This window comes from Hemitrygon akajei, chromosome 6 (assembly GCF_048418815.1).
Source record: "Hemitrygon akajei chromosome 6, sHemAka1.3, whole genome shotgun sequence".
In the NCBI taxonomy this organism is placed as follows: Eukaryota; Metazoa; Chordata; class Chondrichthyes; order Myliobatiformes; family Dasyatidae; genus Hemitrygon; species Hemitrygon akajei.
In genome coordinates, this window is record NC_133129.1 from 116,603,643 (window position 1) to 116,617,789 (window position 14,147).

Genomic DNA, 14,147 nt, shown 5'->3' on the forward strand with positions numbered 1-14,147 from the left:
TAATTTTGTTATTCTCCAATATACAGCAAAGCTCAAAATTCAAATAAATTTTATTATCAAAGTACATATCTGTCATAATATATCTGATAACTCAGCAATAGCTGGATGTATAAAGGGAGGGTGAGGGGATGAATACAGGACCCTGGTGGAGGACTTTGTCAAATGGTGCAAGCTGAACCATCTGCAGCTCAACATCAGTCAGGCAAAGGAGATGGATACTTTATTGATCCCAAAGGAAATTAGACTGTCACAGTAGCATTACAATTGAACAGATATAAATATTAGAGAAGTAGAAAGAATAAAAAGTAAGTTACCACAACAGTCTAACAGGAGGGGGAGGTCATCACTTCCCCGGCTATAGGTTGACTCATTGTAGAGCCTAATGGCCAGTGGGAAGAATGACCTCATATAGCGCTCTCTGAAGCAGCGCAGTTGTCTTAGTCTATTACTAAAAGTGTTCCACTGTTCAGCCAATGTGGCATGCAGAGGGTGAGAAGCATTGTCCAGAATTGCCAGGGTTTTCTGTAGAGCCCCTTGTTCTACCGCAGACTGGTAGAAGGTGATGGACTTTTGGAAGACTGAGCCTGCACTGCTCCCTGATGGTGAGGACCTACAAGTACCTGGGGGCGCACCTGGATGACAGACTTGAGTGGAGCACCAACACAGAGGCTGTGAACAAGAAGGGTCAGAGTTAGCTCTATTTCCTGAGGAGACTGAGGTCCTTTGGAGTTTGCAGGCCTCTCCTTCACATGTTCTACCAGTCTGTTGTTGCCAGTGCAATTTCCTATGCAGTGGTATGCTGGGAATGGCATCAACACGGGTGGTGCCAACAGACTCAGTAAACCAATTAGAAAGTCTGGCTCTGTTATAGGAGTCAAACTGGACACGCTGGAGACTGTGGTAGAACAAAGGACCCTACGGAAAACCCTGGCAATTCTGGACAACGTTTCTCACCCTCTGTATGCCACCTTGGCTGAACAGTGGAACACTTTTAGTAATAGACTAAGACAACTGTGCTGCTTCAGAGAGCGCTATATGAGGTCATTCTCACCCTCGGCCATTAGGCTCTATAATGAGTCAACCTATAACCGGGGAAGTGATGACCCCCTCCTCTTAGGCTACGTCCACACTACACCGGATAAATCTGTAACTGAAGCTTTTTCTCTTCGTTTTTACCCTCCGTCCACACTAAAATGGCGTTTTCATCCCCCAAAACCGGAGCTTTTCAGAAACACTCTCCAAAGTGTGTAATTTTGAAAACACCGGATTGGCCAGAGCAGTGTGGATGGGGTAACCAGAGAAATCTGAAATCGCTGTCAGACGGCAGCGCGCCATTTCATTGTTTTCTTGAACGCAACCTAACAATTTCAGAACAGACGGCAACGAGACTGACGCTAGAAGAGTTAGAAATGTACTCGCCAAATACTTTGACCCATAACTTACTGAATAAATAAGCATACTCACTTTGCCCTGTTTTCTGTCCTTGCTTGTATGAAGGTGGTTTACCTATTTATGCAAGTACTTTTCTGACAATAGATGTGTAACAGCCTAATGTAACATTATATGGAAATTCAAGATAACACTGATGCAGACATGTTTTACACATTTAACAAGGTGCTTTATTAATGCAACAGAGTTAGTCAGTTTTTCAATGTTCGTCGTCAGCCGGGTCACACTGTCCGTGAACTCCCTGTCGGTTGCCTCCGTATGCTTCAGTATTTTTTTTTACTTGTAAGTTCTCCTGTGCGAGAGCCAACAGCTGCCCGTCATTTAAGTTTTTCTAGTCTGTAACTGAACAAACACACACTTTTACGGCGAGATTTGACACCAAACATGTTGCTTGTTTTCGGTAGATGTGTCCTGCGCATACACAGAAGGAGGAGATTCGCCGAAATCTCCATTTCAATGTGGACAGAGATATTTTTAAAAACGCCTAGTGTGGACGCCTATCGTTTTTATGCAAAACCGGTGTTTTCAAAATTATCCGGTCTAGTGTGGATGTAGCCTTATACTATTTGAGTTAACCTGTTTTTTTATTCTTTCTTGCTTCTCTTCTAATATCTGTGCACTTGTGTTGCTGCTGTGACACTAATTTCCTTTGGGATCATATCTCTCTCTCTCTCTCTCTCTCTCCCTCTCTCCCCCTCCCTCCCCCTCTCCCTCTCTCGCTCTTCCCCCCCCCCCTCTCTCTCTCTCTTCCCCCCCCCAGTATTCACAGTAGATGTGAAACATAATACTGTCAATGATAAACTACACACAAAGCAGACAACCAACCAATCTGCATAAGAAGACAAACTGTATAATCACAATAATAATACTGAGAACATGAGTGTAGGGTCCTTGAAAGTGAGTCCATAGGTTGTAGAATAGTCTAGTACTGAGGTGAATGAAGTTGTCCATCAGGAGCCTGATGGTTGAAGTGTAATAATTATTTCTGAACCTTGTGTGAGACCCAAGGCTCCTGTATCTCCTCGGTAGCAGCAGCGAGAAGAGAGTATGGCCTGGATGGTGGATGCTGCTTCTTGTAAATGTGCTTGATGTTGGGGAGAGTTTTACACTGACTGGAGTCTCCAAGTGAGGAAATTGAGGATCCAGTTGCACACAAGGATTTATTGAGGCCTGTGTCTTGGAGCTTATTGATTAGTTTTAAGGAGCTAATGGTGTTTTGTGCAGAGCTGTAGTGTGAAGAGCATCTTGATGAATGTATGGTTACTATCCAGATGTTCCAGGGTTGAGTGAAATGGCATCTGTTGATCTGGCGTGCTGGTAGGAGTGAATCCAATCATTCCTCAGGCATGTGTCGATGAGCTCCTCATGTTCAGCTGCTCAAGTGTCCAAAGTATCTTGGAAGATGATCCCAATGCATCACTGGTCACTTCCATTGGTGTTCTGGGATTATTGGGCCTGGGGGTTTGATGGCCGTAAGGTCCGTTGACTCCCCTGCGTTACTTACCTACCTTCAGTCCCTCTCACTTGGTAGAGACATAATTCCCTAATGTATGTAGTAAGTCATTTCTGCCTCTTTTATGAAAATGGAACCATTCGTGTAGAGAACTCCTACATTCCCCACTGATACAGAGGGGCTGAGGTGTCCTTGCACACAAAGAACTTGTTAACTGTAACAGACCAAAACCAGCAGTCAGAGTGGGACTGGGACGGACAGTTAAAGTGATCGGAGACTGGAAGCTCAGGGTCACCACTGCAACCTGAATGGAGTGGTGCTGGAAATGAAATTCCCTTCCTAAAAGGCGATGAGAACTGGGAATGAGAGGATGCAAGTTATGGTCTAACTCAAAACTAAGATATAGGGGCAGTATTAGGCTATTTGGCCCATTGAGTCTGTTCCACCACTTCATCACCATCTCTCAACCCCAGTCTCCTGCCTTCATCCCGTATCTCTTCATCCCCTGAACTATCAAGAATCTATAAACCTCTGCCTTAAATGTGCCCAATGACTTGACCTCCACAGCCACCTGTGGCAACAAATTTCATAGATTCTCCACTGTCTGGCTAAAGAAATTCCTCCTCACTCCATCATAAAAGGATGCCCCTCTATTCTGAGGCTGTGTCCTCTGATCCTAGACTCTCCAGTCATAGAAAACATCCTCTCCATATCACTCTGTCAAGACCTTTCACTATTCGATAGGTTTCAATGAGGTCATCCCTCATTCTTCTAAACTCCAGTGAATGCAGGCCCAGATACGTACTTAAGAGAAAATGCATAGAATAGAAAGTAATGCATTCAGCTCAAAAGTGTGTACATTTCAATTTTGCTCAAAAGTTCTCTGTGCTACGTTGAGTTGCTACTCTTCATATGACAAGATGGTGAATCCTGAATCATTTTCATGAACCTCCTTTGAACCCTCTCCAGTTTCAGCACATTCTTTCTAAAATAAAGTGCCCAAAGCTGCTCACAATCCTCCAAGTGAGGCCTAAATTTATAAAGCCTCAATGTTTCATCCTTACTTTTGTATTTTAGTCCTCTTAAAATAAGTGCTAACATTGCATTTTCCTTCTTCACACAGACCCAACCTGCAAGTTAACCTTTAGGGCAGTGGTTCCCAACATGGGGCGTATGCCCCACAGGGGGGTAATTTGATTTTTAAGGGGGGCAATTCAAGAATGAGTTATTAACAGTGAATTTTTTCTAGTAAGTCTGTGTGAGTATGAGTGTGTGTGCGAGTTAATACATATGTGTATATACAGTATGCATACATAAAAATACTTGTGCGTATGTACATGTGTAATTGCGTATGTACTGTATATATAGTGTATCACCATCATTACAACCATCAAATGGCTTTCATAATTAAATTAATGAATTGACTGATGTAGGAAGGAACGAATGAACAAGTCCAAACGCGTAAGAAACTCGTACGAGGTCGCGCCAATGCTGCTTTTTGCAGTAGCTTTCGGTTCTTGGTGGTGTGAAGGTGTGTACATTGCGTCATCTCTTTTAAACGGTGTATCTGTCTTTGTATGCTGTAGAAACGAATCGGCATTGTTTTATTTATTTATTTATTTATTATTATTTTAATATCACTTAATGTTTTTTTTTACAATTTCTTAGTAATTTCTTCCTCAGAACTTTAACAGTCCTTTGGTTCTTTTATTTTTCTCTTTCATGAATGCCATGTTCTTTGGAAGCTTGTTTAAACCAAGTTAATGGTCTTTTAGGCTTCCTCCAGGTGAATAGGAGTTCACTTTTTGAATAATAAGAATTATATATCACCACAGGGGGCATCAGGATTTTAGAGGTGATTAGGTGGGGCATGGCCAAAAAAAGGTTGGGAACCACTGCTTTAGGGAATCCTGTACAAGGACTCCCAAGTCCCTTTGCACCTCCGATTTTTGTATTTTCTCTCAATTTAGAAAATGGTCAACCCTTTCATTTCTTCTACCAGAGTGCAAGACCAATCACTTCCTGATGCTGTTTTCCATCTGCCACTTGTTTGCCTATTCTCCTAATCTATTCAAGTTCTTTGTTCAAAGGTTCAAAAATTCATTTTATTATCAAAGTATGTATACAGAATACAACGGAGATTTGTCTTCTCCAGATAGCCAGAAATACAGAAAACCATAGTAATTGAAAGAAAAACATTAATCACCCCCCCACATGAGAAGAAACAAAAATGTACAAACCTCCCCCCACCCCTCCCAAACTAACAGATCACCCACATGGAGAAATCCCCAAACCCCCAGCCCGCCAAACAGCAACAAGAAAAAATGAGTGAGAACGCAAAAAAAAATTCAACTGAAAGAGAACAAAATGAACGACAGTCCAATCCATAAATAAATCTCAGAATTTTGATAACATCTCTAAGAGCATCGGGACCCAGTGGCCCCTCCAAGGTGAAGCAACTTGCTGTCCTCCACATTTGCTCAATGTTTCAATCGTCCTTGTCACTTTAATCGGTGAGAAATGTAGTCGATTGTAGCCCCACATGTCACCTCTGAGCTTCTCCTTGGGGTAGCTCGTTCTTGCATTTCTCTGCTGGAGTTTTCTCATGGACACTCGATCGAACTACAGACTGTAACACACAGGCTCCAACAGTTTCAAAAACAAAATTAAGGAGATGTAGAAAATCTGAAATGATTGACTATCTGGAAGATGTTGCGTGAGGAATTGTTCACTGGCGCCATCTTGACCAGAAGTACTTTGTCCAGTGTAGCTTCTACTTCCTCAAAACTACCTGCCCCTCCACCTATCACCGCAAACTTCGCAACAAACCCATCAATTCCATCATCCAAGTCATTGACATATAATGCAAATAGAAAATTGGTCCCAACACAGACCCCTGTGGAACACCACTAGTCACCTCAGCCAACCAGAAAAGACTCCCTTTATTCTCACTCTTGGCCTGCTGCCAATCAGCCACTGCTTTATCCATGCTAGAATCTTTCCATAATACCATGGGCCCATAGCTTGTTAAGCAGCTTCACATGTGTCACCTTGAATTTCTGAAAATCCAAGTACACAACAACTCCTTTGTCTGTCCTGCTTCTTGTTTCTTCAAAGAATTCCAACAGATTTGTCAGGCAAGATTTTCCCTTGAGGAAACCATGCTGACTGTGGTCTATTTTATCATGTGCCTCCAAGTATCCTGAAAATTATCCTTAATTTTTGACTCCAAAATTTTCCAACCACTGAGGTCAGACTAACTGGCCCATAGTTTCCTTTCTTCTGCCTCTCTCCCTTGAAGAGTGGAGTGGCATTTGCAATTTTACAGTATTCTGGAACCATTCCAGAATCTAGTGATTCTTGAAAGATCATTTCGAAGGATGAGAGGTGACCTGATAGAGGTGTATAAGATGATAAGAGGCATTGATCATGTGGATAGTCAGAGGCTTTTTACCAGGGCTGAAATGGTTGCCACAAGAGGGCACAGGTTTAAGGTGCTGGGGAATAGGTATAGAGGAGATGTCAGGAGTAAGTTTTTTACACAGAGAGTGGTGAGTGTGTGGAATGGGCTGCCGGCAACGGTTGTGGAGGCGGAAATGATAGGGTCTTGTAAGAGACTTTTGGATAGGTACATGGAGCTTAGAAAAATGGAGGGCTTAGGGGTAAGCCTAGTAATTTCTAAGGTAGGGACATGTTCGGCACAACTTGTGGGCCAAAAGGCCTATATTGTGCTGTAGGGTTTCTATTACTAATGGCTCCACAATCTCTTCAGCCACTTCTTTCAGAACCCTGGAATGTACATTACCTAGTCCAGGAGATTTGTCTACCTTCAGACCTTTCAGTTTCCCAAGAACCTTCTCTCTAGTAATGGTAACTTCACACACTTCTGACCCCTGACACCTGCAACTTCCACCATATTGCCAGCCTCTCTCGATTCTGTTCCTCTGCCATTTCCTCGTCTCCCATTACTACCTCTCCAGCTTCGTTTTCCAGGGGTCTGATATCCTCTCCTTGACACTTCATGTATCTGGAGAAAATTTTGGTATTATTGTATTCCATCTATTGTACAAAATTATCTATTCCATAATGACTTTTTTAGTTGTGTCTTTTTGAAAGCTTTTCAATCCTCTTACTTCCCACTAGTTTTTGCTCCTCTTCGGCTCTTGTGCTGGCTTCAACTACTGTTGCTAGCCGCAGTCGTGTCATCTTGCCAATACGACTGACTTCCTCTCTAGGATGTATATATCCCGTGCCTTCCAAATTACTTCCAGAAATTCCAGCCACGTAAACAAAGAAAGGAACACGTGTCTTGCTGTTAGCATTTACTCATTTAGTCCTGTGCTGTCAGAGATGTTCACTTGCTTCTACTCGCCCCTTCCTCACCTTATCTGTTCCTGAAAGCAACTTATTTTCACACTGTTCCTGGTTCTGATGAACCCTTCAGTTTCTCTTTCCACAGATGCTTCCTGACCTCAGTATTCCTAGCATTCAGTATTTTTTTAATTACTGAAGGCTTGCGTTCTGGTACAGCAAGCAGCTAGGAAGGCAAATAAAGTAATGGCCTTAATTGCTCGAGTACTGTATTTGTGTACAGGAGCAAGGATGTCTCACTGCAGCTGTGCAGGGCTTTGATGGGACCCTCTGGAGCTGTGTGTACAGTTTTGTTCTCTCTGCTCGAGGAAGGATTCCCTTACCGTGGAGGCAGTTCAGCGAAGGTTTACTGGGCTGATATATGAGGTGAGGTTTGGTTGGGTGAGCCTTTGTTCACTGGAGTGCAGGGGAGTTGGGGAGGGTTTGACTGCAAGTTCCTACAAAAGATTGAGAGGATTGCTGAGAGGGTCATCGGGGTCTCTTCCACCCGTCAGAGATATTTATCCGGAGCGCTGCATATGCAGGGTCCTTAGCGTAGTCAGCGATCCCTCCCATTCGTCCAACAATCTCATTGACCCTCAGCCATTGGGCAGGATTACGATGGAAACAGCTTCTTCCCCCTAAGGCTACTGAACTCCCTGTCACCACCCAGGCCTCACCACGTATGAAGCGCCAGCAGCGTGACAGTGTTTACTTTATCATTTGTGTTGTAAGTGTACCTTACTATTGATTCTTTTGTGGTAATTTACTTCGTGTGTCAGTTATATCTACTGCATTATGGTACAGAGGAACATAGTTTTCTTTGGTAGTGTATATGTGTACAATTGAATGACAATAAACTGAGTTGAATTTGAATCTCTTATAAACCTATAACAGAACCAGCCAGGGACGATGTTGCCAATGGTAAGAGAGTCTTTCTCCTTGGGAAGTGGGGATGTCATCTGAAACTGAGATCAAGAGAAATCTCTTCACTCACATGTTGATGAACTGCTGGAATATCTGCCCACAAAGCAGAGGAGGCCAAGTTATTGAAGTTCCAGAAAGAGGAAGGTGTATTTCTCAATGTGAGTGGGATGAAGGGATATGGGGAGAAGGCTGGCATGATTTTGATGAATGGTAGAACTAGGCCAAATGGCCAACCCCTGCTTTCATGATCTTTGTTCCAATGTACTCCACACGATATGTTCAATCAGGACAATGCAGGGCAATAACTGAGAGAATGGAACTGATGGAGATGCTCTGAGAGATGGCAAAGCCTCCATGAGCCGTGTCCTCCTACACTGTAGAAAAATGGGTGATCATCAAAATTCACTCCCCTCCATTACCTGCAAATCTGTTCCAGCTTAATGTATCATTCTTCAGCTTCGTGATTGCTCCAAGTTGTTCTCGATCCATAGTTCCTCCTCCAGCCTGTTTCTCGCAGACTGTGTAAATTTGCAGATCTGGGGGGTTTTGCCATGGGAACAGATCAAGTCCGTGTGGTCAGCTTTACTGTGCCTCAGCCGACAGGTCACAGGGAGTGCCCACCTGGCCACTGCGTGCCACTCGTGACGTTGTGCTTCAGTTTATGGCTTTTTTCTCCACCCACAGGAATAAAAAGTCGCCAAAATTCTGTGCTGCAAGGGAACTGCGGCCATGTCTGTGCCGAGGGAAGGCGGAACGAGTGAGAGCTTCTGGGAGGTCAGTGATGGTCTGTGACTCTGCCGTGCTTCGGACTCTCCTGGCCCATCCCTTAAAAATGTCACTCTACTCCTTAAGAAAGGAAATTATTGGCCAGTTAGCCTGACTTCAGTAGCTGGGAAGGTGTTGGAGTCGATTGGTAAGGATGACGTTTGGGATACTTGGAGGAACATCATAAAACATTTCTCCAGGAGAGAAATGCAAGGGGCTGAAGTCAGCATGATTTTATAAAGGGAAAATCTTCCCTGACAAATCTGGAATTCTTTGAGGAAATAACAGATAGGATAAACAAAGGAGAGTCAGTGGATGTTGCTTGGTTTTCAGAAGGCCTTTGACAAGGTGCTGCACATGAGGCTGCCAAGCAAGATGAGAGCTTGTGGAAAGGTATTAGAATGAATAGAAGATTGGCACAATGCAAAAAGTGGGACTAAACAGGGCCTTTTCTGGTTGGCTGTGGTGCAACAGCTTCTTTTCACATTATATGCCAGTAAGTTGAAGGAATTGATGGCTTTGTGGACAAGTTTGCAGATGATACAAAGATAGGTAGTGTTGAACAAGCAGGGTGTCTGCAGAAGGACTTGGACAGATCGGGGGAACGGACAGAGAAGTGGCAGATGGAATATAGTGTAGAAGTGTGTGGTCATGCACTTCGTCAGAAAGAAGAAATGTGTGGACTATATTGCAAATGGGGAGAAAATTCAAAAATTGGAGATGCAAAAGGACTTGGGAGTCTTTGTGCAGGATTCTCTAAAGGTTACCTGACAGATTGAGTCGGTGGTAAAGAAGGCAAATGAAATTTATTTCAACAGGACTAGAACATAAAGCAAGGATGTAATGTTGAGACCACACGGAGCATCATCATCAGTTTTGGGCCCCTTGTTTAAGGATGTGCTGGCATTGGGGAAGGTCCAGAGGAGGTTCATGAAAATGATCCCAGGAATGAAAGGATTCACATATGAAGAGCATTTGATAGCTCTGGGCCTGTACTCACCGGAATTTAGAAGAATGAGGAGTAGGGGGTGGAATTTCATTGAAACCTCTCATTAACAGGTCTAGATTGTGGATGTGGAGAGGATATTTCCTATAGTGTAGAGTCCAGGACAAGAGGGCTCAGCCTCAGAAGTGAGGGGTGTCAATTTAGAACAGGAATGGGGGGGAGAGAAAAGAATATTTTTAGCCAGAGGGTGGTGAATCTGTGGAATTTTTACCACAGATGGCTGTGCAGCCCAGGTCAATGGGTATAGTTAAGGCAGAGTCTGGGGTTGGTGTTCCAGGGTGTTTGTTGTACCCTTCCAAATGGATGCTGGGGCTTCTGCCCACCAGCCCGCCCCTTGAATGTGGTGCAGATGGTGCCCAGTGCTTGTAGCCCTCTCTCTCAGTTTGCAGTTTTCAAGGTGTTTGGGTAGAAACCTAGAAGCCTTGGCCACCCGACCAACATCTACTCCCATCCAGTCAGTCACCTGCCATTTCCTGGTGCCCCACCCCAATACCTTCATCACCCTTGGCCTGGCATCCACTCTCTGATTCGTCTCTTTGAATGTCAGATTCATGCTTCTCATCCTTAACGTGGCCAGCTGAAATGCTGGAGAAACTGAGGAAATTGGGCAGCATCTATGGAGGGATGTAAACAGTCTGTTTCCCTTTTGAACTTCTCCAACCTTTCCACATGCTCCTTCCCTTGTTCCCTCATCTCCTGACCACTCTGCACTGTCCTGCTGAAGCTCGGTACCCACCAGAGGCCGTATGCTCTGACTTCTCTTTGCAAGCCTTCTAGCTCAGTACCTCTCCAGGATGGCACTGGAACCCGTCTCACCTTTTGTCTACGACCTCTCCCCAAAGGTGGGACAGTACAGCAGAACGGTGAAACGAATCGATGACGGGAACCGTCTCTGCAATGAACTGCTCAGCTGCTTCCAGGAGAGGGCAAGGATCGAGAAGCAGTACGCCCAACAGCTGGCTAGCTGGTCCAAGAAATGGAAAACCATAGTGGAGAAAGGTAAGAGAACTTGTACTCCACTACCAGTCCAACCTGACCCCGACTCGCTCACACCCGTTCCTCTATCCCCTGCACTCTCTCTCGCACCCTATCCTTCTGGAAGGCCTGTCCAGAAATTCTGAGCCCTTTGCTTCTGCTACCCCCCTTGCCCCTTATCTCTACCTCCCTCAGTCCTGTAAGAAATGTCTCTACTGCCCTTTCAGTCAGTGATTTTCAGATCTCTTTCATCCGCTCCCTGTGAGTATTTCTCCTCGAGTCATCTCCCTTGATTATTTACTTTGCTAAAGCAAATGAAGCTCTCTTATCCATGCTGTACAGACATGTAGTTCATTTTTAAACTTTTCCAAAGTTCCCTCTGTTCCAAAGTAAACAATTGTATGACTAACCTTTCTACCCTGGCAGCATCCTCATCAATTCCTCCTGCACTTTCTCAGAATCGGGTTTAATATCAGCACCGTTCGTTGTGAGATTTATTGACCTTGTATCAGCAGTGCAATAATAGAGAACGAACACCGAGTTGCAGGAAGTACCTTCCTGATGGTGGCAATGGGAACACAGCACGACCTGGAGGGCGGGGGTCGTTATGCCTCAGCCGTCATGGACTTTATCTGGAAATGCACAGAGGACTGTGTGTCTCGCAAGACGATCCGGGTATTCCCTAACCGGAAACCTTGGATGAATTATGAGGTCCAGTCCCTTTTGAAGGCTAGAGCTGCGGCTTTTAGGTCTGGGGATACCAGTCGCTACACGGAATCCAGGTGTGAACTCTGGAAAGCCATTAAGGGCACTAAGAGGCAATATTGAGCCAATTTGGAAGCCCAGGCTAACCAGAGGGATGCCAGTGGACTATGGCAGAGTCTAAATGAGATCACTGGGTGCAAAGAAAAGGCTGGGAATATCAATAACTGTAGTATTTCTCTTCCTGGCGAACTTAACGTATTCTATGCAAGATTCGAACAGAAGAGGAGCATCCCTCCAGATGAACCGGACCTGGTGGCATCGAGATTCATCGTCACCGGGGAAGACGTTAGAAGAGCCTTCCTGAAGATAAATCCAAGGAAGGCGACGGGCCCAGATGGCATCCCGGGACGGGTTCTCCAGGCCTGTGCAAGCGAGCTAACTGGAGTGTTTGCTGACATCTTCAACTGCTCCCTGCTTCAGTCTAAGATCCTCTCATGTTTTAAGAAGGCAACGATAATCCCGGTGCCGAAGAAAAGCAAGGTGGTATGCCTGAATGACTATCGACCTGTGGCTCTACCATCAATTGCTATGAAGTGCTTCGAGCGATTGGTTATTGCACACATCAACCATAACCTACCGCCGGTCAACCTCGACGCTTTGCAATTCGCCTACCGGAGCAACAGGTCAACGGCAGATGCCATCTCTCTGGCACTACATTCCCCCTAAGAACACCTGGAGAATAAAGACACATATGTAAGGCTCCTTTACATTGACTACAACTCTGCCTTTAATACCATCATTCCAAATAAACTGATTCCTAGGCTCCGGAACCTGGGTCTTAGCACTCAGATCTGCAGCTGGATCTTCAACTTCCTCACAGACAAGACCCAGGCTGTAAAAATAGGGGACAAGCTCTCCTCTACAATCACTCTGAGCACCGGTGCCCCACGAGGCTGTGTACTCAGCCCCCAGCTGTACTCACTGTACACCCACGAATGTGTAACCAAGTTTCCATCGAACTCAATATATAAGTTTGCTGATGACATCACAATTGTAGGCCCTATCTTGGGTAATGATGAGTCGGAGTACAGAGAGGAATTTAAGAACCTGGTGGCATGGTGCGAAGACAATAACTTAACTCTCAACGTCAGCAAGACAAAGGAATTATTTGTTGACTTCAGAAGGAGTAGCGGACTGCACGACCCCATCTACATTGCTGGTGTGCAGGTGGAACAGGTCAAAAGCTTTAAGTTCCTCGGGGTGAATATCACAAATGACCTGACTTGGTCTAACCAAGCAGAGTCCACTGCCAAGAAGGCCCACCAGCGCCTTTACTTCCTGAGAAAGCTGAAGAAATTTGGCCTGTCCCCTAAAACCCTCACTAATTTTTATAGGTGCACTGTAGAAAGCATTCTTCTAGGGTGCATCACAACCTGGTATGGACGTTGTCCTGTCCAAGACCAGAAGAAGCTGCAGAAGATCGTGAACATAGCCCAGCACATCACACAAACCAATCTTCCATCCTTGGACTCACTTTACACCACACGCTGTTGGAGCAGTGCTGCCAGGATAATCAAGGACACGACCCACCCAGCCAACACACTGTTTGTCCCTCTTCCCTCCGGGAGAAGGTTCAGGAGCTTGAAGATTTGTACAGCCAAATTTGGGAACAGCTTCTTTCCAACTGTGATAAGACTGCTGAACAGATCCTGCCCCAGATCTAGGCCGTACTTTCCAAATATCCAGACCTGACTTGCACTACCTTACTTTCCCTTTTCTATTTTCTAATTATGATTTATAACTTAAATTTTTATTGTATTTAATTCAATTTGTACTTCAGGGAGCGCGAAGCGCAGAATCAAATATTGCTGTGATGACTGTACGCTCGAGTGTCAATTGTTTGGTGACAATAAAGTGAAGTAAAGTTAATGATGGACGGCACCTTTTTGAGGCATCGCTCCTTGAAGATGTCCTGGATACTGTGGAGGCTGGTGCCTGTGACAGAGCTGACTGAGTTTGCAACTCTCTGCAGCTTGCTTCGATCCTGTTCAGTAGACCCGACCACCCCCACCCATACCAGACGGTGATGCAGCCAGTCAGAATTCTCTCCACGGTACATCTGTAGAAATTTGTGTTTTAGGTGACAAACCAAGTCTCTCTGAATTTCTAATGAAACATAGCAGTTGTGCCATCTTTGTAGCTGCATTGGTATGTTGGGACCAGGCCAGGTCCTCAGAGATATGGACACCCAGGAACTTGAAATTGCTCGCTCTCTCTCCACTTCTGATCCCTCTGAGGACTAGTTTGTGTTCCCTCATCCTACCTTTTCTGAAGTCCACAATCAGTTCTTTGGTCTTACTGACATTGAGTGTAAGGTTATTGCTGTGACACCACTAAACCAGCTGGTGTATCTCATTCCTGTACGCCCCCCGCATCTCCATCTGAGATTCTGCAAATGGTTGTATCGTCAGCAAATTTATAGATGGCATTTGAGCTATGCCTAGCCACACAGTCATG

General features: G+C 44.8%; 1 protein-coding gene across 8 annotated transcripts in view; it reads left to right on the forward strand.

The window, feature by feature from the left end:
• Positions 1-14,147, forward strand: part of pacsin3 (protein kinase C and casein kinase substrate in neurons 3) — a 164,894-nt gene that overhangs the window by 102,551 nt on the left and 48,196 nt on the right. For all 8 annotated transcript variants that reach the window (XM_073049091.1, XM_073049098.1, XM_073049097.1 and 5 more), the window contains exons 2-3: positions 8,864-8,953; positions 10,793-10,949. In XM_073049091.1, the coding sequence (XP_072905192.1) occupies positions 8,909-8,953; positions 10,793-10,949 (202 nt within the window). In that variant the 5' untranslated portion in view covers positions 8,864-8,908. The remainder of the gene's footprint in view (positions 1-8,863; positions 8,954-10,792; positions 10,950-14,147) is intronic.